The 19,741-nt window shown below is 40.7% G+C and overlaps 1 protein-coding gene and 1 long non-coding RNA gene across 4 annotated transcripts in view; one reads left to right on the top strand and one right to left on the bottom strand.

Moving 5' to 3' along the window:
- ATXN7L1 (ataxin 7 like 1) overlaps window positions 1-9,791 on the bottom strand; it is a 115,178-nt gene extending 105,387 nt beyond the window's left edge. For 2 of the 3 annotated variants that reach the window (XM_064702861.1, XM_064702860.1), the window contains exons 1-2: window positions 6,416-6,671; window positions 5,855-5,923 (exon numbers count right to left, since the gene is read on the bottom strand). In XM_064702861.1, coding sequence (XP_064558931.1) covers window positions 5,855-5,923; window positions 6,416-6,530 — 184 coding nt within the window. In that variant the 5' untranslated portion in view covers window positions 6,531-6,671. Of the gene's footprint in view, window positions 1-5,854; window positions 5,924-6,415; window positions 6,672-9,729 lie in introns of those variants that run through there. The other variant, XM_064702862.1, reaches the window with a different exon arrangement.
- On the top strand, window positions 6,791-10,042 carry LOC135442729 (uncharacterized). Its single transcript, XR_010438711.1, has 3 exons — window positions 6,791-6,952; window positions 7,182-7,321; window positions 9,548-10,042. It is a non-coding gene; the product is annotated as an uncharacterized LOC135442729 (long non-coding RNA).
- Window positions 10,043-19,741: the final 9,699 nt, after the last annotated feature.

Below are 19,741 nucleotides of genomic sequence, written 5' to 3'. Positions count from 1 at the left end.
TTTCATCTCATTCATACACCTCAGCCTTGGTTAAATGGCTAGTATTTTTTTTTGCCCAAAGGTAAAACAGAACCTGATAATGTCCCTATTTTTAATTAACTAGAAAAAAGGCCTATTTCAAAGAAATTACTCCCTTTCACAGTGGAAATGGTTCAGCTCTTGTGTAGTCTCTTTTTAACACACAGAAATCTATATTTCATCTATTACAAACTATTAACTACACACAGAAGCAGATCAACAAGAAGACACACACGTGTTTTTACATCTAAATCAAAATTAGATACATAAAGTCATTTACTTTCTGTAGTGACAGCAGGGCTTGGGGTACCCTCTAGTAAACACATAAATTTCCCTCTTTCTCAAGTCTGGTTATAAATTACAACTAGTAGAAGAGATGTCAGAGACAGATCCTTAGTGACAGTGCTGTCAGTTGACAGGGAATCACACATGGTTTCCCCACACATAATCAAAAAAAGGTACCTTAAACAACAGGAGATCTAACCTCTTCAGAACAACTGTTGCACAAATAATGAATTTTATCAAGATATGTGCAACTAGCAAAATCAGATTTTTTAATGAAGTAATTTACAGTACGACAGTTATAGATACATATCCAAAACCATCAAAATCTTGACTCAAAACACAGAATGTCTGATCAGAGAGCTTTACCATTACTCCACTCCTTTTATCCAGTGTGTGGGTTGAAGAACTAAAGGACAGGTTTCAGAAAATAACTATGTAACTATGAAGATAAACTACAATTCTGACTAAATTTTCTGGGCACTATCATACATAATGTTTCATTCTTCCTCTGTCATCATTCCTTGAAACACATTAAATGAGGTGACAGCCATAACCAGGAGACATGCCACCCCCTTGCAGAAGCTGTCCATATAAGAAAAAATAAAAATATCAGAGCCAGATATCATATATAGAACTGATCAGTCACTTATACATCAGAATGCACACCAGAATTCAATTCCACTGTCATTTCTCACCCTAAACAAAGACCACATGGGGATCTCTGCTTACTGTTCTTATTCCCAGTATAAAGAATGGTAAGAAAAAGTTTCTTACCATTGGCAGGCCACAGTTTTGTGCCCTGCCAATTCTCAGTTCTTTCATTCATCAAGCACCACAGAATATTACATTTGTTTAAGAATCAGCATCTCTGGAAGAGTATTTTAGCTTACAGAGAAGAGAAAGAAAATTATACAACATTCAATCCTCCCCTTTCCCACTGCAAAACCAAAACCAAACTCCAAATCACCAACTATGATGGTCTAAATTCAAGAACTTCACTTCTTTCTTTGGGAGTATGTGTTTACAACCTTGTTGTAATTTTCTTTCCCTCTCAGCCTTTTCTAACTTTCCCTACCACCACAAAAAGGTGGAAGATGAAGGCAGTAAGTAAAATGAGAATGTTTTTATTCTCTTTTGTTTAGTATTTTTATAAACGAGACAAATAGCAGCACAGGCAAACCACTAATAAACAAAAAATAAATAATAATTAAATAAATAAATAAAATAAATAATTAAATAAAATTTAAGTCCAATCTCTATGCTTACATTAACCAGCTGGTTTTGTCTTCTCTTCTTTCACAATCTCCCCATAATAATTTTTAGCTCTCTTCCTCTTGCTTTTCATAAAGTAGAATATTGTATGTCACATCCTTTTTCCCCCTATAGAAGTGTTCCTTACCACCACCTAACCTCCTTAACTTCTTATTTTTCCAAGAAGAACAATAAGATCATCACAATGTTTTTCTGAAAAATTAAAAAGATACTGAAAGCAAGACTAATTAGTATCCCTTTAATTTTGTTCTTATGATTTATCAAAAAACTTTGCCATATATTTGTGGGGGGAAGTCAAAATAGGAAAAAAATATACTGTAAACAATTATCCAATAGATTTAAAATTCCAGTTTCCATGTGCAATCATAAAGTAAAATGGTCAAGTTTGAGGTGGAACAATAAAAATCGTGTAACATAAAATCAGAAAGACAATTAGAATTTTTTTACATAACATTCTTAATGCCAAACAATAATGAATCACTATGATTTGTGAAAAGATTATCCAAGACAAAACACACACATCATCAGATTGAAACTTCAATAATACAAACCCACTGAACTGGGAAAGTGAACTTGACTATGACACCAAGTACCCAGACACAGACCTAAATGCCACAGGTCATACTTAACTCTGCTGTAATTCACAAAGATTCAAAGGATATCTTTTGCTCCTTTACAGCCTGTGTTTATCTACAAACAGTTATAGCAATCAATGCCTGCACATTACTAAACCAATTATTAATACAAGTCCTGTACATGAAACAAAAAAAATCCCATTCTTCTATTATTTTTCAGATATTGTATAAAGTAAAACACAAGCCTCCAAAATTAATCTCTAATCATCTACAGGTTATGGCTCATAATAACAGAACACTGTACCTGCCTCAGGCACACAGTAACTGTGATGTTTTACAGAACACAAACTCTCAAATACTTCTTTTACTATGCCTGCTATCTGCAAGAAAATCTTCAATTCTTCAAATATGCCATTCAACCTTTTAAAATTCAACATAAATTCCAAATGCTGCTCTAATTCTGATAACCCCTCTTTTAGCTAAGCTGGTTGCTTGGTAGTGATTTGTCAGATAAGTTACACAATACTGTTTCTGTTTCCTGATTAGATTAGCAGATAAGTTTTGGGGTTTCTTTTCTGGCACAAACATTTATATTAAAAACTTCTCATTTTCTGTGAACACTTGGAACTTTGTAATCCCCTCTCTACAAATCCACATGCCAGTAAAAGTCAACCATGGACAGAATGCATTTGCTATAGGAAAACTCAGAGTAAGTGTTAGCATGCAAAAAGCAATTCTGTCTAGAAAACTGAACAAACGTTCAGGAAATTTCTCTCCCTCTGTGCTGCCTACATCTACACTGCAGAATAAAGGAAAGCAGTGGGCAATACTCCTGTGTCTGTACTTTCACCCCCAAGATGGGGCACAGGGGGCACACAGCCCCAGTGCATCCCTTGCATTACAGAAGTGAACAGCACAGTCAGACTGTGAGCTCTCTGCCCAGGGATGCAAGCAGCAACCCCTTGGGCAGGCAGACACCTGGCAGTGCTCCTACCCCTACCTCCAGGAAATGCTGCCTCCCACATCCCCTCCTGGGCCAGGGCAAGGAAGAAGAGCAGCCCACCACCCTAAACACACACGGGACACAACCAGAAAGGAGGCAGCAAAGCGGGGATCAAGCTAAGTGGAAGCACTTTTCACCACCTAACACCATTGTTTTTCTACAAAACCAAAGTGAAACACCTTGTTGTGGTCTGAAAACCAACATATTCCCACTCTTTAGCTCCCACCATGCTCTGCACACAGTCTCACTCATCTGAAAAGCCTTCCTGCTAAACTGCTTACAAAGGGATGGCTGCATAAACCTAGTCACATCAACTAAAGATGAGGAAGTGCAGACAAATAATAAGTAAGTGCAGAGAGATCAGGTTTTACACTATCTTTATCAAACAGAACAGTAATTTTTGATACTTAAAATCCTGTCCATCTGTTGCCCCTGGTTACTTGATACAAGTAGGTTACAAGTAACATTTGATTTTCTAAGACACCACTTACAATCTCCTGGCACCACAGATGCCATTAAAAAGGTCTACTCAAGTTGATAGGACTGTAAAAAAAGGAGTTGGGTTTTGTTTTCAGAACTATCATAACCACAACCCTCATCTATGAACGAAGCAGGCAAAAAAATTCAACATGTCACACAACACACGAGCAAGGTCAGAGTAAAAGCACAAGCACATTTCTGCAAATACATGAGAAATGTTTCTTGCAGACCAATCTAACTCTTAAAATCTTCCCCCACCTTTACCAATAAGGACTGTGGGACCCAAGGAAGATTTACAGTGGGTGTTCAGACACACAGATGGGTGTGGTGAAGACACCTGTATTAACAGACTGCCTAAGTCAATACAGTAGAAATATTTCAATACATACTCATTTATTCAAACTTCATGAAGTTCTTTCTATGTGATCTAACACAAGTTACTACTTGAAAGCAATAACACCCCTAAGGCTTTTTATTTTCTAAATATAACAGTCAATTTTGGTTTTTTTACACGGTATTATGACATAAGTACTATAAAAGCCAGTAAGTGCTTCACACCTGTCATGATCATAATGTCAGCAATGACATTACGCTTTGTTTGGAAGTAATTTTTCTGGTTAGTGAGTTTAAATAGAATTCCTTTGATGGAGTCTCTGACCCCCCAAAAACCAAACAAGACTAGAACTGATAATTTACACTGAATCTTTCTAGGAAACAATTTGCATATTATGTGTAACTAAGGAGCAGAGATGCTTCAATCTTTATGTCCCCTGCTTCTAACAGGAATTTGTGTTCAAGGACTTCTGTGCACAAAACATTTTATCTCAACAAATTAAGCTCCTTATGAAGGCACAGCTGAAGTAGCAAAATTTTTGTTCAATTATTTTTGAATCAACATTACTGATATATGTACAGAGCCTTGAACCTTTTACCTATAAATAACTTCATGAAAATCTCTGTTCTGCTGCTAACTTATCTTTGGGCTGACAAAATAGAGAGGTTCAGGCACGTAAGAATCAAGACAGGAACACAATCAAACTTGGCATCTCTGTAAAGGTCTTTTAAAAAGGAAGTTTTATGGTATTTTAAACAACTTTAATGCATACTCTGTGCAATTTTATAGTTTATTACACAAATCTACATTACTCATTAATTCATTCTTTTTTCAAGAGCTTGTTTAGAAAACATAAGATTCCTTTGAGCTGCCAAGATGCTCAAAATCGAATGCACGTGGAATGACAACTGTAATGTAATGAGAAACTTCACATCATTTCAGAATATATTTTATGACATTACAGGTAATAGTGGGATTTCTCTCAGCATGGGTAAGTCACACCAAAGTTTCACTATGATGGGATTGTTCATTATGGACTGACTTCCCAAGAAGTATTTCCCAAGACAGAGAGGTTGTGTACGCAAAGCACTTTCTTAATGAAACAGAAACAAAAACAAAGCCACTTGAAAAAGCATCCTGAACTATTTCACTGCTTCCATTAGGTGTTACCTCAACATGATGTTTATGACACACATCACAAACAAAATGTTTCTCCTCTCGCAGCAGACAGAGCTGTGACAGGCCTGGCATACTGGCAAATAGCATTAACCTGGAGTTTGCCTGTTCACACTGACGGCACCAGAAGAAGTTATGGCCCAAATGACTAATTTTATTTGGTTTTGCATATATACATGCGTTAGTGTAACCTGATATAATATTTGATGCTGGCTGCTCAGTTGACTGTAGGTCACACTCAGCAGTGCAAATGAAGAACAAAATGTGATTTGAGCTAAAGTGAAAGAACTCAAAGATGGTAACAAACCCTTTCTCACTGCATGGGAAAACATCTCCACTAAGTTGCTAACAATAATAATAATATCATGTTTAAAGTTTATATGCTTATCTTCACATGAGCAACTGGAATGTTGCACCAAGGGACAGGGTCCACAAAAAAATCCAATATGGCCACTGATGTGTAGCTGTCTTTTGCCTCAAAATTGTCTCATCTTTTACCACATCTGTCAGTTGCGTGTATACACCTGTTATACCCTTACTTTAAAAGAAGTTGACACAGTGGCAGTCATCTGCCTGTATCCAACCCTGAAACGTTCTTCACGGCAGAGAAATCCATATGCTATCAGACCACCCTGTCAAGGCCAAACCACAGTCATTCACAAGCACCAAGAGACAGACAGGTAGAGAGGTGTGCCAGCACTATCCACTTACCTTCTTTATTAAGCCTCATAACCTCCCTGCTTTTTCCACCCTCCTTTCCAGTCTCTTCCAGATCTACACCTGCAGAAGAGAAGCAGAGTCAGGAAGCGCCGAGGGCCCTGAGGTGTGCATTTATTGTTTGGCGAGGGGAGGAGGAGAGGTGAGGAGGTGAGCAGTGTTTCTATTTGCAACAGCAAAAGCACAATGGTCGGAGCATCTGCCAGGGAGCGGAACCGCCGGGCCCCCCGCGGCAGCACCCTGGGCCCCCCCTCCCCGCCCGCGGCATCCTCCGGCCCCTCCGCGCATCCTCCCCCTCGCCCCCTTCCCCCACCGCGGCGCCGGCCCAGCGCCGCGGGGCAGCGGCACGGCAGGCGCGGCGCGGCGTGCGCCTCCCGCACACATGGCACGGGGGCTCGGCCGAGCGTCAGCTGAGCGCCCGGGGGGGCGGCACCTCCCGGCCCCGGCGGGAGGAGGGAGGGAGGGGAGCGGAGGGGGGGCGGCCCGGCCGGACCCCGGCCCCGCTCCGGGGGGAGCGGCGTGCGGAGCCGGACCGCGGCCGGTCCCTGCCCTTACTGTGCGGGGGGGCGGCGCCGTGCGCGTGCGGGGGGGCGGCCTCCCGCACCCAGGCGGCCCAGGGCTGGCCCAGGAACGCCTCGGGACTGGGCACGGGCCGCTCCAGGGCCGCCATGGCGCCGCGCCTGCTCCTGCCTCCTTGTTGCTTTTCCCGTTTCCTTCGGCGGCGGCGGCGGCGAGCGAGCGAGCGAGACACGGGATTCGAGAACGCCGCACGTCATCCTCGGGACGTTCCGCCGCCCACACGGGGGTAGTGTCAGCCCCTGCTCCCTATCAGATCGGGCTCCCCGCCGCACAGCGCGCATGCCCGCGTCCCCCGCGCCTGCGCCCCGCGCCGCCGGCACCGGGCCCGCGCCCGCCCCGAGGGGCGCCGGACCCGCGCAGCCCCCGCGCTGCCCCTCCGGCACGGCTCGGCTCGGCTCGGCACGGCCCGGCGGAGCGGAGCGGGAGCGGCGGCACTGGAGCCCCGCCGGGAGGGCGCAGCCGCCGGCCGTGTGCGCCTCGGGGCTGCGCGCCCCGCGTCTCGCCGCTCCCGCAGTAAGTGCCTGGGACGGGCTCTCGGTAGCTGCGGCACGGCCCCTCCGCGCTCCAGCGCGGCCGCGGACCGGACCCGGAGTGCGGGGCTGGGGCTCCCCCGCTCCCCTGCTTCCAGCTGCGCTCCTGTGGATCACCTATAGCCACAGCCATTTTGTTATCCAAATACTGCCGGGTCTGTAGTAGGCTCCGTCTGTTTGCAAATGGGATTTTTCTCGTCTTGGTGTTCTAGGCTACGCTACAGCAGCTCTGAACTCGCAGGTCCGGCTTCTCTCAAACAATACCGAGGTTTTCATCTCGCTCTACATAACCTATGGGACGTAAATGCTTTTAATTTAGGATAGTGTCATTTTTGCTTATTTCACCATTGAGGTAAGAATAGAAAATAACCGTGAACATTTTTATACTCAGTATACCTGCTCTGGATTAGGAGTTTCAGCATAAGCCTGTTGCTTCAGCTCATATCTCTTAAGCCAAATATATAGGCTCCCAATGAAGGACTTGGTTTTATTTAAGCAGCCTCACATATCCCTCACGTAGTGGTTTCATGCAGCTCTCCAGCCCCGTTAGGGGTGATATGACTGAAGTCAATGGTCCAACAGACGCCTCTCTCAGTGGTGATGTGAGCTTTGTGTGATCCCATCCTTGTCCTGCATCTTTTCCCAGACACTCGTTCACTTTTTTCTGGTTCAAACCATTGTGAGGCAATACTGAGGCAGAACATGGAATCAATGTGGACTCAAAAAAAAAAAACAAACCAAGAAACAAACAAACCACAAAAAAACCAAAACAAAACCAAACAAACAAAACCCACCAAAACATTTCAGGCTGCTCAAAAGCTGGAGTGGTGGAGGGGCAGGATAGGAGTTGCTGAAGTTATATGGTGCTGCAGTCTAGAATGGATTTAAATAAATTTCCCACAACTTCATTAGGACTAAGCTCTTTATGGTGCTAAAATGGATAAACATTTGGGGCACAGGACAGACACTCTTTGCCTTATGTACGCTGTCAACACACTCTACCTCTTCCAAAAAGCAGCTGGAATATACAAGTCCTGTCCCTAATGCCCAGAAGTGAGCCTAAAACCTTTCATTCTCTATGGCCTAGCCAGGGTGCCTCCAGTCAAGTAAACATTAGCTACAAGAAACTTCAGTAACACTATCAAAGAAGCAGAAAGCTCACCAAAATACCCTTCAAATAAAACCAGGCTTGTTAGCAGCCGTCATGAAGCAGACAGAGGATGCGTGATCTTTCATTAACTACATGGGGAATTTCCAGAAGCAGGAAGGGTAGTTGTGATGTAATACAAAGCCCTGGCAAGCTATATTTAGGAATAATATGTGCAGTTCTATTCCACCAATTTAAATTTATCTTTCTACCAAAAAAAAAGTGTGGACATGGTTATGAGAAGGATCAGAAGACTTAAGATTCTATCATTTGAGGAGAGTTTTACTTAGTGTAACAAAATTCAGCTGGTAGTGAATAAGTTTGATGTTTTTAATTATAAGGACACATAATTCCTTCCACATCAATGAGGAAGAAAAAAATAATAGACATAAATTGGTATATAGTATAGTATAGTACTGGTATATACTATAGAATAGTATAAATTGGTTATACTGAGATTGAAAACTCTGCCCACTATACTGAAAACCACTTCGGTCAGGAAGAGCAAGATGGAATTCCTTAGAAGGAATGATAAATGACATGAACTTAATAGTCAAAAATGTTTGACGCTTGTGTTCAAATTCACTGCAAGATAATTGAACAAATGTCTTGACAGTGGCCAAATAGTCTCATAATTAGAGAAGTTAAACTGCACAGCTTTTACCATAACAGTGGTGTGATTACCCTAGAAGTGGATCTGGAGAGAAGATGCAAAAGAAAGGCGTGTGAGTGCCCAGGAAATCCCTATCGATGAAAACCGACCTTAGATTTCAGGGCCAAGTGTCCGACTAATATTAAATACTACTACAGGATGCACAAGTAGTAGAGCAGCTCCTAATCATACAACTGAGAAACAAGGGGGAGGGTAAAGTATTTAATACAAGCTGCTTCAAACCAAGAAAGAAAAAGAAGAAACTTTCCAGCTTTAACACATGGTACTGATCTACATGCTGCTTACCATGACACACTACAGACAGTCTAGGTTCTTAACAGAAACAGACCATATGAAGGAAAATTAGCATAAAATCAAAGATTCAAGATGTACCAATTCCTTCCTAAAAAGAAACAATCCAGTGACTTACAGTTTAAGAGAAAGGTTTCCAAAGCTCTCCCCAAGGAATTTCTCCTTCCTCCTATATTCAAGTCCCACATTATCATTAAACAAATGGTTCCACAATCAGAATCATAGGATCATTTATGTTGGAAAAGACCTTTAGGATTGAGTCCTACCATTAACCCTAATTCCATCACTGAAACATGTCCCTAAATGACACAACTACACATATGCCCAGCTTTCCTGTGATCAGCATCTTTTGTTTAAAGAGTGTGAGTTCTGTTTTGATTACATCTATGCTGCCTCTATGATCTGCACCGAGAAATAACACCATCCCTGAGCGAGCCAGCCTTCAGTTTGTCTCCTTTGTCTTGTAGGGTGCAAATCCTGAAGCTGCAGAAAAGCATCCTCACTTCTGCACCAGGACTTCTCCCCAAGAACGCCTCCTGTTTTACTCCACATTGGTGTCAAATAAACCAGTGTATGTTGCATGGACAGCTGTGATTGTGCTTCAGAGCCTTATAGCAAACTAGGAAGAGAGTAGATCACACAGGATTACCTGTGAGTTTTCCCATTCTTAGGGAATATATGTGGTGCTGTCTTGTGAATGCGAGCTCGAGCTGCAGCTTTACTGTAGACAGACCATGCAGATGGTTTCTTCTCCCCTTCTCCTGGCATCTGCTTCCACAAAATTCATAGAAAGACAAACATATTTAAGACTTTCATTCCTCTTTCAGATTTGTTTTTATTAATCAGTTGGGCCAGAGCTTATGGATGGAGAGGGAAAGAAGTGAGGGAAAGTCACTAACATGGTCACAGAAGACTTTGTTCCTTAGGAAATTAGTAAAAAAACCTGCACATGAAAGTGCAGATTAAACAGCCTCTGTTGGTTTTTTTTTTCCACCTGCTCACCAATACAGAAATTTAATTCTTCTATGACCTTAAACAAGTCATTCTGCCACAGAAAAATAATTAAGTCAGTCAGGAAAGGTCCTTCTTTCCCTCCCTGGTCCCTGAGGATTCTTTAATTTCAATTGCCAAGAAGAAGCTTCTTTTTTCTATGTGATTTTTCAGAATCCAAGGTAATACAGCCTTGATTTTGTTTGCAGCTTCTAAATACTAGAGTGATCCAATCATAACATGGTATTAAAAACTAGCAAATTATGGCCTTTAACTAATAAATGGCAAAATACAGATCAAACCTCAACTCTAATCTTTTTAATCCGTATATCATTGGTCTTTTAATAAGATGATCTCCAAATGCAAGCTTTTTGTCTAGTAACCAAAAGATAAAAATTATATGATATCTGTATCATGTCTGTGATATCTATACCTTCTTACTCTAATTATGTTTAAAGACTTGGGCTTTATAAAAGCACAGTAAAAATTATGACATTAGAAGACATCCAAAGCTGCATATCAATATTTGGCTTATTTGGAGACCAATCCGACATTTTTATATAATTTTCAGGATCTGAATTTGAAGACATGACAAACTGAAACAGCAATTCTTACTTGTGGCTCTCAGGAACATCATAAGTAGTCACCAAGTACAAATAAACAATGACACAATTTAACTTCAATTGTACTGTCACACACTGAGAAAATACCATGAGGGTGCTGAGGGTGCGTGTGTAGTCACAACAACAACAACAACAACAACAACAAAATCATGTATACCTGGCAATACCTGCACCAGATGGCTTTAAACTGACTACAAAAGTATTGTAAAAAGCCAGCTGTATAAGGCCTCAATATCATAACAAGATTATAAACACCTGATGCTTGTAACAAAGTCATGATTTAAGCAGTTTGGCAGGAGATTCATAAATACTTCCCAGGATCCTGTTGTGCAATGGATTTACCACAATGGTGGTTTTGTCTTATATTGCAGAAATCTTTACATAGCAGACAGTTTTATGAACCCAGGTATCTACTTTGGTAGAAATGGAGCAGTAAATGAATCACAAGATTTTCTTACAGATAGTCAGTAATGGAGTTTGCATAAGAAAAGCACCAGCAAAGCTGCTGGCTGTCAGTCACAGGGGTGCAGAAATTTTAATCCTTCAGCATTTTGAGAAGTGCAAAACTAGCTTGTATGTTGACTTGTGTGCAAGCTATTTCTATGGTGGACTTTTACACTCATGCTAATTTTAAACCTTTAGATTATATATTTGCAGTCATCTGTTTGCCATCTCTCTTTCCACAGTGGATAAATGAAGTTTCTCTTTAATGCTACAGCAACACCTCAGGTTAGCAGAGAAGTTTGTGTTGACAAGGTATACAAAATCCACCAAATGGGTAGTCCTGAATTTTTCCATTTAAACTGATTCTGAAACTTTTTTTTTAATACAATGTAACATTCTAGTATGCTGTGTGATAGAGTAGTTGAATTCATTAAATAAATTGGATACTTTTAAAAAAGTCCTATATCTAGGTTTCTGCAAAAAGATGTGTACAGGATGCCCATTAAAACAACTCAGGAGTTAGCAAGCCAAGTGTAGAAGCCACTATGAGCCAGTCTCCCTAGAGCCACTCTGGCCAAAAATGTGGTCCCTGTACTATTTCTGATCTCTTTGTAATTTCAGAAGGTGTCTCAAACACTATGTGAGTACCATCATAGCAGACTTCAGCTGGAAAACGGTATTAAATAGACATTTATAGCAGAAAAATCTATTTTTAATGTCCTCTGAAATAACACAAGAAAAAAAGCCTGAATTATGCTTTTGGTTCCATATCAGCCAAAGAAACTAGCACTTAAAAAAGAAACAGAAAAAATGGAGAACTGAAAAAGAAATTCAAAGTGAGATACTCTTGTATCCCAACAAAAACATGTTTCTCAAAAAAGGGTTGCAAATTGCTTCACATAAAACAAAGCAATGCTTGAAACACTGCAGCAGCTCTAATCAGATGAAATGGGAAATCTAAAGAGAGGTGAACCACACAGGTTTATGAGCAGACAATGCACAATTAGGTAACTTTCTACATTGAACTCTAGAAAGTTTAAAAAGAAATTATACCAAAAATAAGGCTATGAACTAGCAATGGAAATCAACAGTTACTGCACATTTCAAACACAAGAGTTATGCAAGTACTGTGAAAAAAATTGCTCTTCCTTTTGCTCCAGTGACTAAACAATTTTTTCTCATGTGTTGGTTGTCACCTAAATGGCATTAACCTACTACTGTAGTGTCTTTTTCCAGAGGATAAGTTTTCTTTACTTTATTACTGTTGCTGGAGTGTTTCTGATACCAAAGCTGGCCATGGTACCCTTTGTGCAGTGCAGGCATGTATCCTCACTGAACAGGAGGATTTACCAATTGCTTCAGAGAAGCAAAACAATTTCTTTTTTTTTTCTGCAACTGTTTCAGGTTTCAGCCAGGAGTCTCTGAGAATTCCATTTCTGACCCATGTCAGTTGCCAGGATTTTCTCTCTCTCGAAAATACTCCCAGTGTCCTGACTTCCACCAAACACCTGACCATCCTCTCTCAGTGCTATAGCATAACCTATATGAAACATGGGTCTCAAACTCCCTTCTTAAAACACACTACCCAGAGTCCCTGGTCTAACACTTCATCAGCTGCTCTTGTGGCAAGAAACAGGGTTGGACGAGGTCAAAGGAGTGCATTCACTGAAGGAGAGTGAGGACTAATGCAAATGTTTTGGAAATTGAAAGACATGAATGACAGGTCAAAGAGTACTTGGCAGGCTAAAATTCAGTTTGCTTGTATTGACAGGCACTCAGGAAAGATCACAGACAAATTGTTTTAAAACATCGTCACTGCATGTCTCTGTACTGCTTCTTAAAATTACTAAACATATCTAGCACTGGTGCAGCAAATCCCTTTTATTATACTTACTAAATATTCATCAGTTTTGTTTGTCATTTGTTTTTTTTTATTTGAAAGAGATTTTTTGGTAAATAAAAGTAACAATAATATTCTCAAAGGCCATATCCAGATTTTAGAGGAAGGCTCTTAACTAACCATTTGGGACAGAAAGGAAGAAATTTGTAGGAATTCCCTGCATTTTTGAAAGACAGAGCAAAGTTCTTTAGATTTTGAGATATAAAACCTCTTGGGAGTGGAGAAAGTTTCCTTCCCTCAGTATGAAGTCTCCTTTCAAATAGCGTGCTGCTTTCCTGTGCTTTGCTCTCCCACAATGCCTGTGTGAATAACCAAGACCACAAAACATGAGTCCCCAAAGATCTTCACACATTTCTCGTGAGGTAGGCATAGAAATATTCTTTCATTAAAAATTAAGTTTGCCCTGATGAATAATGTATATTATAACTTTCCATTCACCAGCCACGTTTGCGTGTGTTGGCAGCACACAACAGCAGCTTCCTGCCTTTCCCTCATTGCATTGGAGCCAATTTTCTCTTGTTCCTTCTCAACAGAGATGCCATATTTGTCCTGTTTGTGTCCGTCCTTCTCCCAAATGCTTCCCTTTTCTGAGTTTTGTTCCCACTTTTCTGTCACTTTACCCTACCCCTGCATGGTGTGTTTTCATCTCCTGCACCGAAACCCCAGTTTGGGGCCTGTTTTTCACTCTCAGCTCATCTCTCACCACCCTCCCACTTGGGCCCAGCTGCCTCACCAGAGGCAACCATGTCTTTTAATATACAGTACCTTGATTTTATCCCCTACTTTGCAGTTAGGAGACTTTCCTCTCCTTTCTCATGTCTCCCTCAGTGGAGGACACGTCTCTCCCAGTCCTGAATCACCTCTCCCCCTCCCACCAGTGAGCTGCCCCTTCCATCACAGAGCTGTTTGGAGCTGCCCTCTTTTCCTCTCTAAACAATTCCTCCTGTCTTGGGGCATGTCCCCTCTCCTTCTCCCCTCTCCTCTGCCTCTCCCTGGAAGGCCAGCAGTCCTTCCCAGCCTAACCCTGGCCCTGGCTGGAGCTCCTTGGCCTCAGTGATCTGGCTCCCATCCCACCATTTTCCACAAGTGCTGGAGCCCTGTCTGTGCCCCTCTCCCAGCAGCTCACTGATCCCCACTGTAAAAGGGACTCAGCTCTGGCAGGGCCAGGCACCATGGTGTGTGGGCTGAGGGCAGGCACCCACAGGCTGCCAGAAGATTTCAGCCGGGAAGGGATGATGGCCCTCAGTGTCTGGGAGTCTCTCGAGTGTCCTTCAGCCTGGCTGTGAACGTTTTGGGCCAGCCAGAAAAGAGATTTGAGTGAGAGTCACACTGCTACACCTTTGGTAAGGTCACATTTGGTCCTTGGATCAGTGGAGAGCAGAGGGCCCAGCCCACTCACATGGCTCCCCAAGTCCTCTCTGCTTCTAGAGGCTGGCTCCAATCACACCTTGCTCGAGGTTCTGAAATGTTTTGACAGTTGTTATGGTATGTCCTACTTCCAGCTCCTACAGGAAGCAGACGTGTTGAAATCACAGAAGAAAGCAAGCCTGTTCATCTTGTATTTCTGGCTGAGGCTGGAAGTGGAGTGCCAGAAATCAATTGTGTCTCATCTATTATAGAGGGAATTCTCTTGTAGCTCTGTGCATTGTTGTGCTAATTTTGCAAGGAGATTTGTCCTAATAAGATTCCCATTACAACCAGGAAGAGTCAAATGTAGTATTTCTGATAAGCACTGCAAGTTCTGTGCTCAGTCAAAATGCATCTCAAAGGCCTTAGCAGGATTGGAGTGTAGTTAGTGATGTGTTTGACACCAAAATGCACCCAAAGTAAAAATTATGTGGGATGTTTAAGCACTGACTTACATGTGTAAACCTCCCATGGCCACCCTGAACTTCTGTCATCAGACCTCACCTGACCTTTTACAAAGGCAATGTGGTTGCAGAGACCTGATGTGGATGGATCTCAGTTACAGTCTCACAGATCAAGTGAATTTTTAAATTAAATCCTCCTCTTGATAAAAATATATTGTCCTTTGCTAATTTTTGGAAACCTGTGGTTTGATAAGTGTTCCTGAGGCACTGTTTCCTTTAAGGAATCCAAGTATAAGCATACTACTAATAATACTTGGGTTTAAATGGAAACCATAGCTGGTAAAGACAAAAGTTCAGACATTATTAAAAATACCCCATGTTACTTATGAAGGGTGCATAGTTCTGAAATGCCTATGAGCTAAGACTGCAACTTTGCAGGCTCAGATTAAAAGAATCTTTGTACATCTATGGGCATCAAACATGTTAACAGGCTAATAACATCCAGTGGTACAGATCTGTTCATTTAATCAAATCTTGTTTTATAGACACTCAGCATGTGACATCAGGTATATGCAAAAGTTACCAAGACTGGTGAAAAGTGAACAATAGTGGTTTAGGGAAAAAATTACCTGAAAATCATTACAAAACTAGCATTTGAGAATCTTGTAATTCAACTTCAGATGCCTATTTGATCCAAGATTAGCAGAACTGTCTGTTGTTTCCCAAATCTTTTAATTGACAGATAAAAAAGTGCTTTTTCTTTAGGATACAGCAGGCATCTGTGGATTCCCTGTCTGTGTTTAATTCTGCCAAATCATATTTAGCAATAATAATAGATTATTTGAAAATACCCAAATCCAAACCATTAAGCATGAACTCCTCTTCCTCCCTCTATGGAATTGGAATATTTTTCTGTATACTAAATCTGAGCCCTTAAAAACTTGCATTCATATTGACATTCAAGTATTCTGTAGTAATCTGATAATACAATGCCTGGTTTTCCTTCTGCACTAAGAAGAGTATTGGCACTGCAGCTGCTGGTGACTTCAAAATGTTACAGTTGTGGTCTGTGGTACAGGAAAGCTGGCAAAATGAGAATGCTTTATGTATAGTGGGCTGAAAAATTTTGCAGTAGATTATTTGTCTAAGCATATATTCACTGTCAGTTCTGTATAAAAAGAGGTGTCTACTCTTCTGTTTACAGGGGAAGTAGAGCCCTTTTTCTGTGCCCTCACACATCATCATAATTAGCACAATTAATACAACTCACTGAAATCTATTAGTAGCATAAGCAGTGGCATTTTATTGAATTATGTGTTCATGTCACAGTAGAGTTGGGCACGCCTGAATATTTCTAAAGTTGTTTGTAAGCAATGGAGCAAAACTTATGCCATGCTCTTATAAAAAAATACAGTGCTAGAGACTGTATGGAAACAGAGTGAGTTTCAATGGCGACAAGACCTAAGAATTTGAGTGCCTTGATAAACACAATATACAATAGCAGTACAGTAGGAATTGAAATTGAGAGATAAGTCTGCATTGGAGGGGTTAGAATTGGTCTTCTATGGAGAACTTACAGGTGCATAGAGCCATGAACCTGTGTCTTCTGGATTTGCAGAGAGACAACTTGAAGGACATCTCTGGGTTCTGAAAGTGCTCATATGTGGATGAATTCCTCCATTTATTCAGGGCTTTATGATTTTGCCTATGGAAATTTTTATATCAGCTGACAAAACCCCCTCAGTCTGTCTTTGTCAATCTGAATCTTAATGTAGCCAACTGTTCTGTTCTGATCTCACACTACATTTGTGGTGTAAGAGTCTAAGAGCATGCTGTGTCAGCTATGGGATTATTGGTCCTAGATTTTGCAAAATTTCCCATACACATTTTTGAAACAACAGCAGATAATTATGAGAATTGGCAGATGCCACAGACATAATTGTTTTCAGCAGCTACAATAGATGTTTTAAAAACATTTCCATATTCAAACCTTTAGTTGGTTCAGGGCTAGTGAAATACAGTTCTTCCTATTGTCTCCTGCCCTCAGGACATCCTCTAGGGACAGCAACCAGCAGGACCTCTGGTCCCTCTTTCCAGCTGCTTTTCACCTGCCTGGCTCACCCTTTAGGTCACTGCTCCAGGTAATTTGCTGGGCTGCCTCTCTCATCTGCTTGTTCTACAGCTGTCTGGATTTTGCAAAGGCTTCAGAAAAATCATGCCTCAAAAGAAGTATTCCATCAAAATGAAATCATGTCTGGAAAGAGAGTTGAACTCATCAGCATTTTATTTCAGAAAGTTCTATCAATAAAAAGTTCCATTGGCACCAAAACATTATATGTTAATATTTAAGGCATGATAATGATGTAACTGTCGCTTTCCTTTTCTCCTGTCCTTCTTTCAAACTTAACCTGACCTGACCTGGGATTAAACAATCAGAAGTGTTGTCACCATAACATGTTTGTCTTGCTCAAAGATCACAAGTAGGCTGACCTCAGCACAGAGCAGAAATGGATGGAGTGGCAGAAGGTGAGTGATGGTACACACGTGATCTTGACCTATGCATTTATACCCATGCCCTGCCTGCAGCACATGTGGTCACACATTAGTGAGATGACAAAGTTTTCCTTTTTCCTGTATTCTTTCCCTTCCCTACTCTGTTTACCTAAGCAGCAGGAGTCATCCTAACAGTTGTTAGTGGGAAAAGATACAGAATGTAATATATCTTCTTGTCCCTAAGGAAAGACATTTGGTAAATTTGGAATGAGCATCTAATTCTCTCCAGGATGCTCTGAATGTAAATTTGGAAAGAGGAATTTCTCCAAATAATTATAGTTTAAATGCCGAATTCCAAATATATTTATTTTCTTTGCTTTTATGTTGGCGCGTGTTGCACACATGCTGGAAGAGATTTCTTTTTTGTGGTTGCTATGGTAAAAAGCAGTCCCCAGTCCTTTTACTTAAAACCCATGAACTGCAATTAACTGTTTAATGTTGTAACAGACAACAGCTCTAGTAACACCTTAACAGCTTTGAGCATGATACTCCCATCATCTCAGCAGATGGTGATTTTTGGCATTCTGTGTTTTCAGTTTATTCTTCTCCTTTATAGTCCTTGCCATTATATCTTCTAACAAATGCTTCTGGACTAACTTAATTGCAATTTGATTATACTGAGACAGCCCTCAGATCTCAGATATTTCTGGATTTCTGTTAAAGGTGACCAGTATATGAAAAAGAATTTATGTGTGTATCCCCGTCATCAATTATAACACCACATTTTAAAGTAAGAATCTGTTTCTTCTGATCTGTAACCATAAAAATACAGTCTTGAAACATGCTTAGTCTGCATGGGAACCCTACATCTGAACAGAAAAGGAGAAATAAATTATTCTTTTGTGAAGGAGTAACTCTGAATGTTTGTCAAGAGTCTGAATTAAATAAGAATGACCACTTTCAACTAGTTTTACTACAGGGTGTTGCCCTTCATTATTATTTCTATAGAGATGGAGACTGAATTCCTCATGAATTTTTCTCATTGTTTTAAAGATATATGACTAATATAAATGTTTTCAAATAGGGACCTTCAATTAAATTTAGAAAAAAATTCAACTTTGCCAAGACATTACCAAAAGCAATATTGCCTTGTGAAACTGTCTTTCAGCTACTCTTCCTTTTTCTCCCATATAATCACTGTTGTATTCTAGTTTGTAGTTGCAGTTGTATTCCATCTCTAATTTTGTTTTTCACTTGGAAATAAATTCTTTGGAATTAAAATCAGCACTGTTCTCAATGTTGCTCGTTATGTATTTATCAGGCAGAACACTTTAGATGTTTTATTCTGTAATACAGGGCCAAATAAAGTTTTTTTAGTACCTTTACCAGCAGTATTAGCATTTCTTCTTTTTTAGGGAAAAAAACCCAAACCAAAAAACAAGAGGGGAAAAGGAAAAGAATCATTTTCCCAGAGTCATAACAAGATAATATTGCAGCTTCAGGTTTTAAAATATGAATGTCTCAGTCACAGCTATTTCCTGGCTGACTCCAGGTTTCTATGATTATTATTTATTCAGGGCTGATAGTGTGCTTGACATTGTGCAAATATAGAAAGAGATATTCATGTGGACTATCTGCCAGGATTTCCTAGTTGTTAGTGGCAGTGTTAGCCTCTTTAAGCACGAGCTTGAGGCTGTCTCTAAAGCAGAGATGCTTATCCCTCCTGCCAACAGGCAGCTTCCTACATATGACCGTGGGAAACACTGCTCAAATGCACGAGGCTCTGGAAGGATGGACCCAGTGGAGTTTAATTCAATTAGTACAGCAGCAGTGTGTGGTAGCTCTAACTAATCAAACCTTTAAGACCAGGCATGGTAATTTTAAAAGCAGGAAATCTTGGGGAGAAGTAACTGGGAAGAATCAATCCTTCTGATTTGATACCTAAAGAGTCACAGAAAGACTGTTTGCCTGAATACTGCATGGTGTAATGTCATGGTTTGAGCCAATCCTGTGTCTTCTGTGAAATCCATGAACTGTTTTGTAATTTATTTGTAGGACTTACTGATGGCCTGTGTACTTAATTAACCTGGATAGTGCTGGTGTCCCTCGAGTTGTTGCTGCCTTTGCAGACTCTCCTTTGCCAGGCTGACATCTGCCCCTGGCTTTGTCAGAAACAATATATTCCAAATTGTAGCACTGAAGGCTTTTGTCCAGGACTAATTTCTTAGGTTAGGGACATTAGGGCCAGGGGAAAAAACAAAAAGTGAAAAATCTAAGTCTAAATGGGAGGAATGTTTGTCTTTTGCTCAAAATCTATCTTTGGATTTCCTTTCCAAAGGAGTCACTGAAAAATCATTCTAAGGATCTTTAGCAACACTTCTTGACTTTATCCATGAAAGA

This window comes from Zonotrichia leucophrys, chromosome 1A, assembly GCF_028769735.1.
Source record: "Zonotrichia leucophrys gambelii isolate GWCS_2022_RI chromosome 1A, RI_Zleu_2.0, whole genome shotgun sequence".
Lineage (NCBI taxonomy): Eukaryota > Metazoa > Chordata > Aves > Passeriformes > Passerellidae > Zonotrichia > Zonotrichia leucophrys.
Note: the sequence above shows the minus strand (reverse complement) of the source record. Positions and strands in the feature narration are given on the sequence as shown.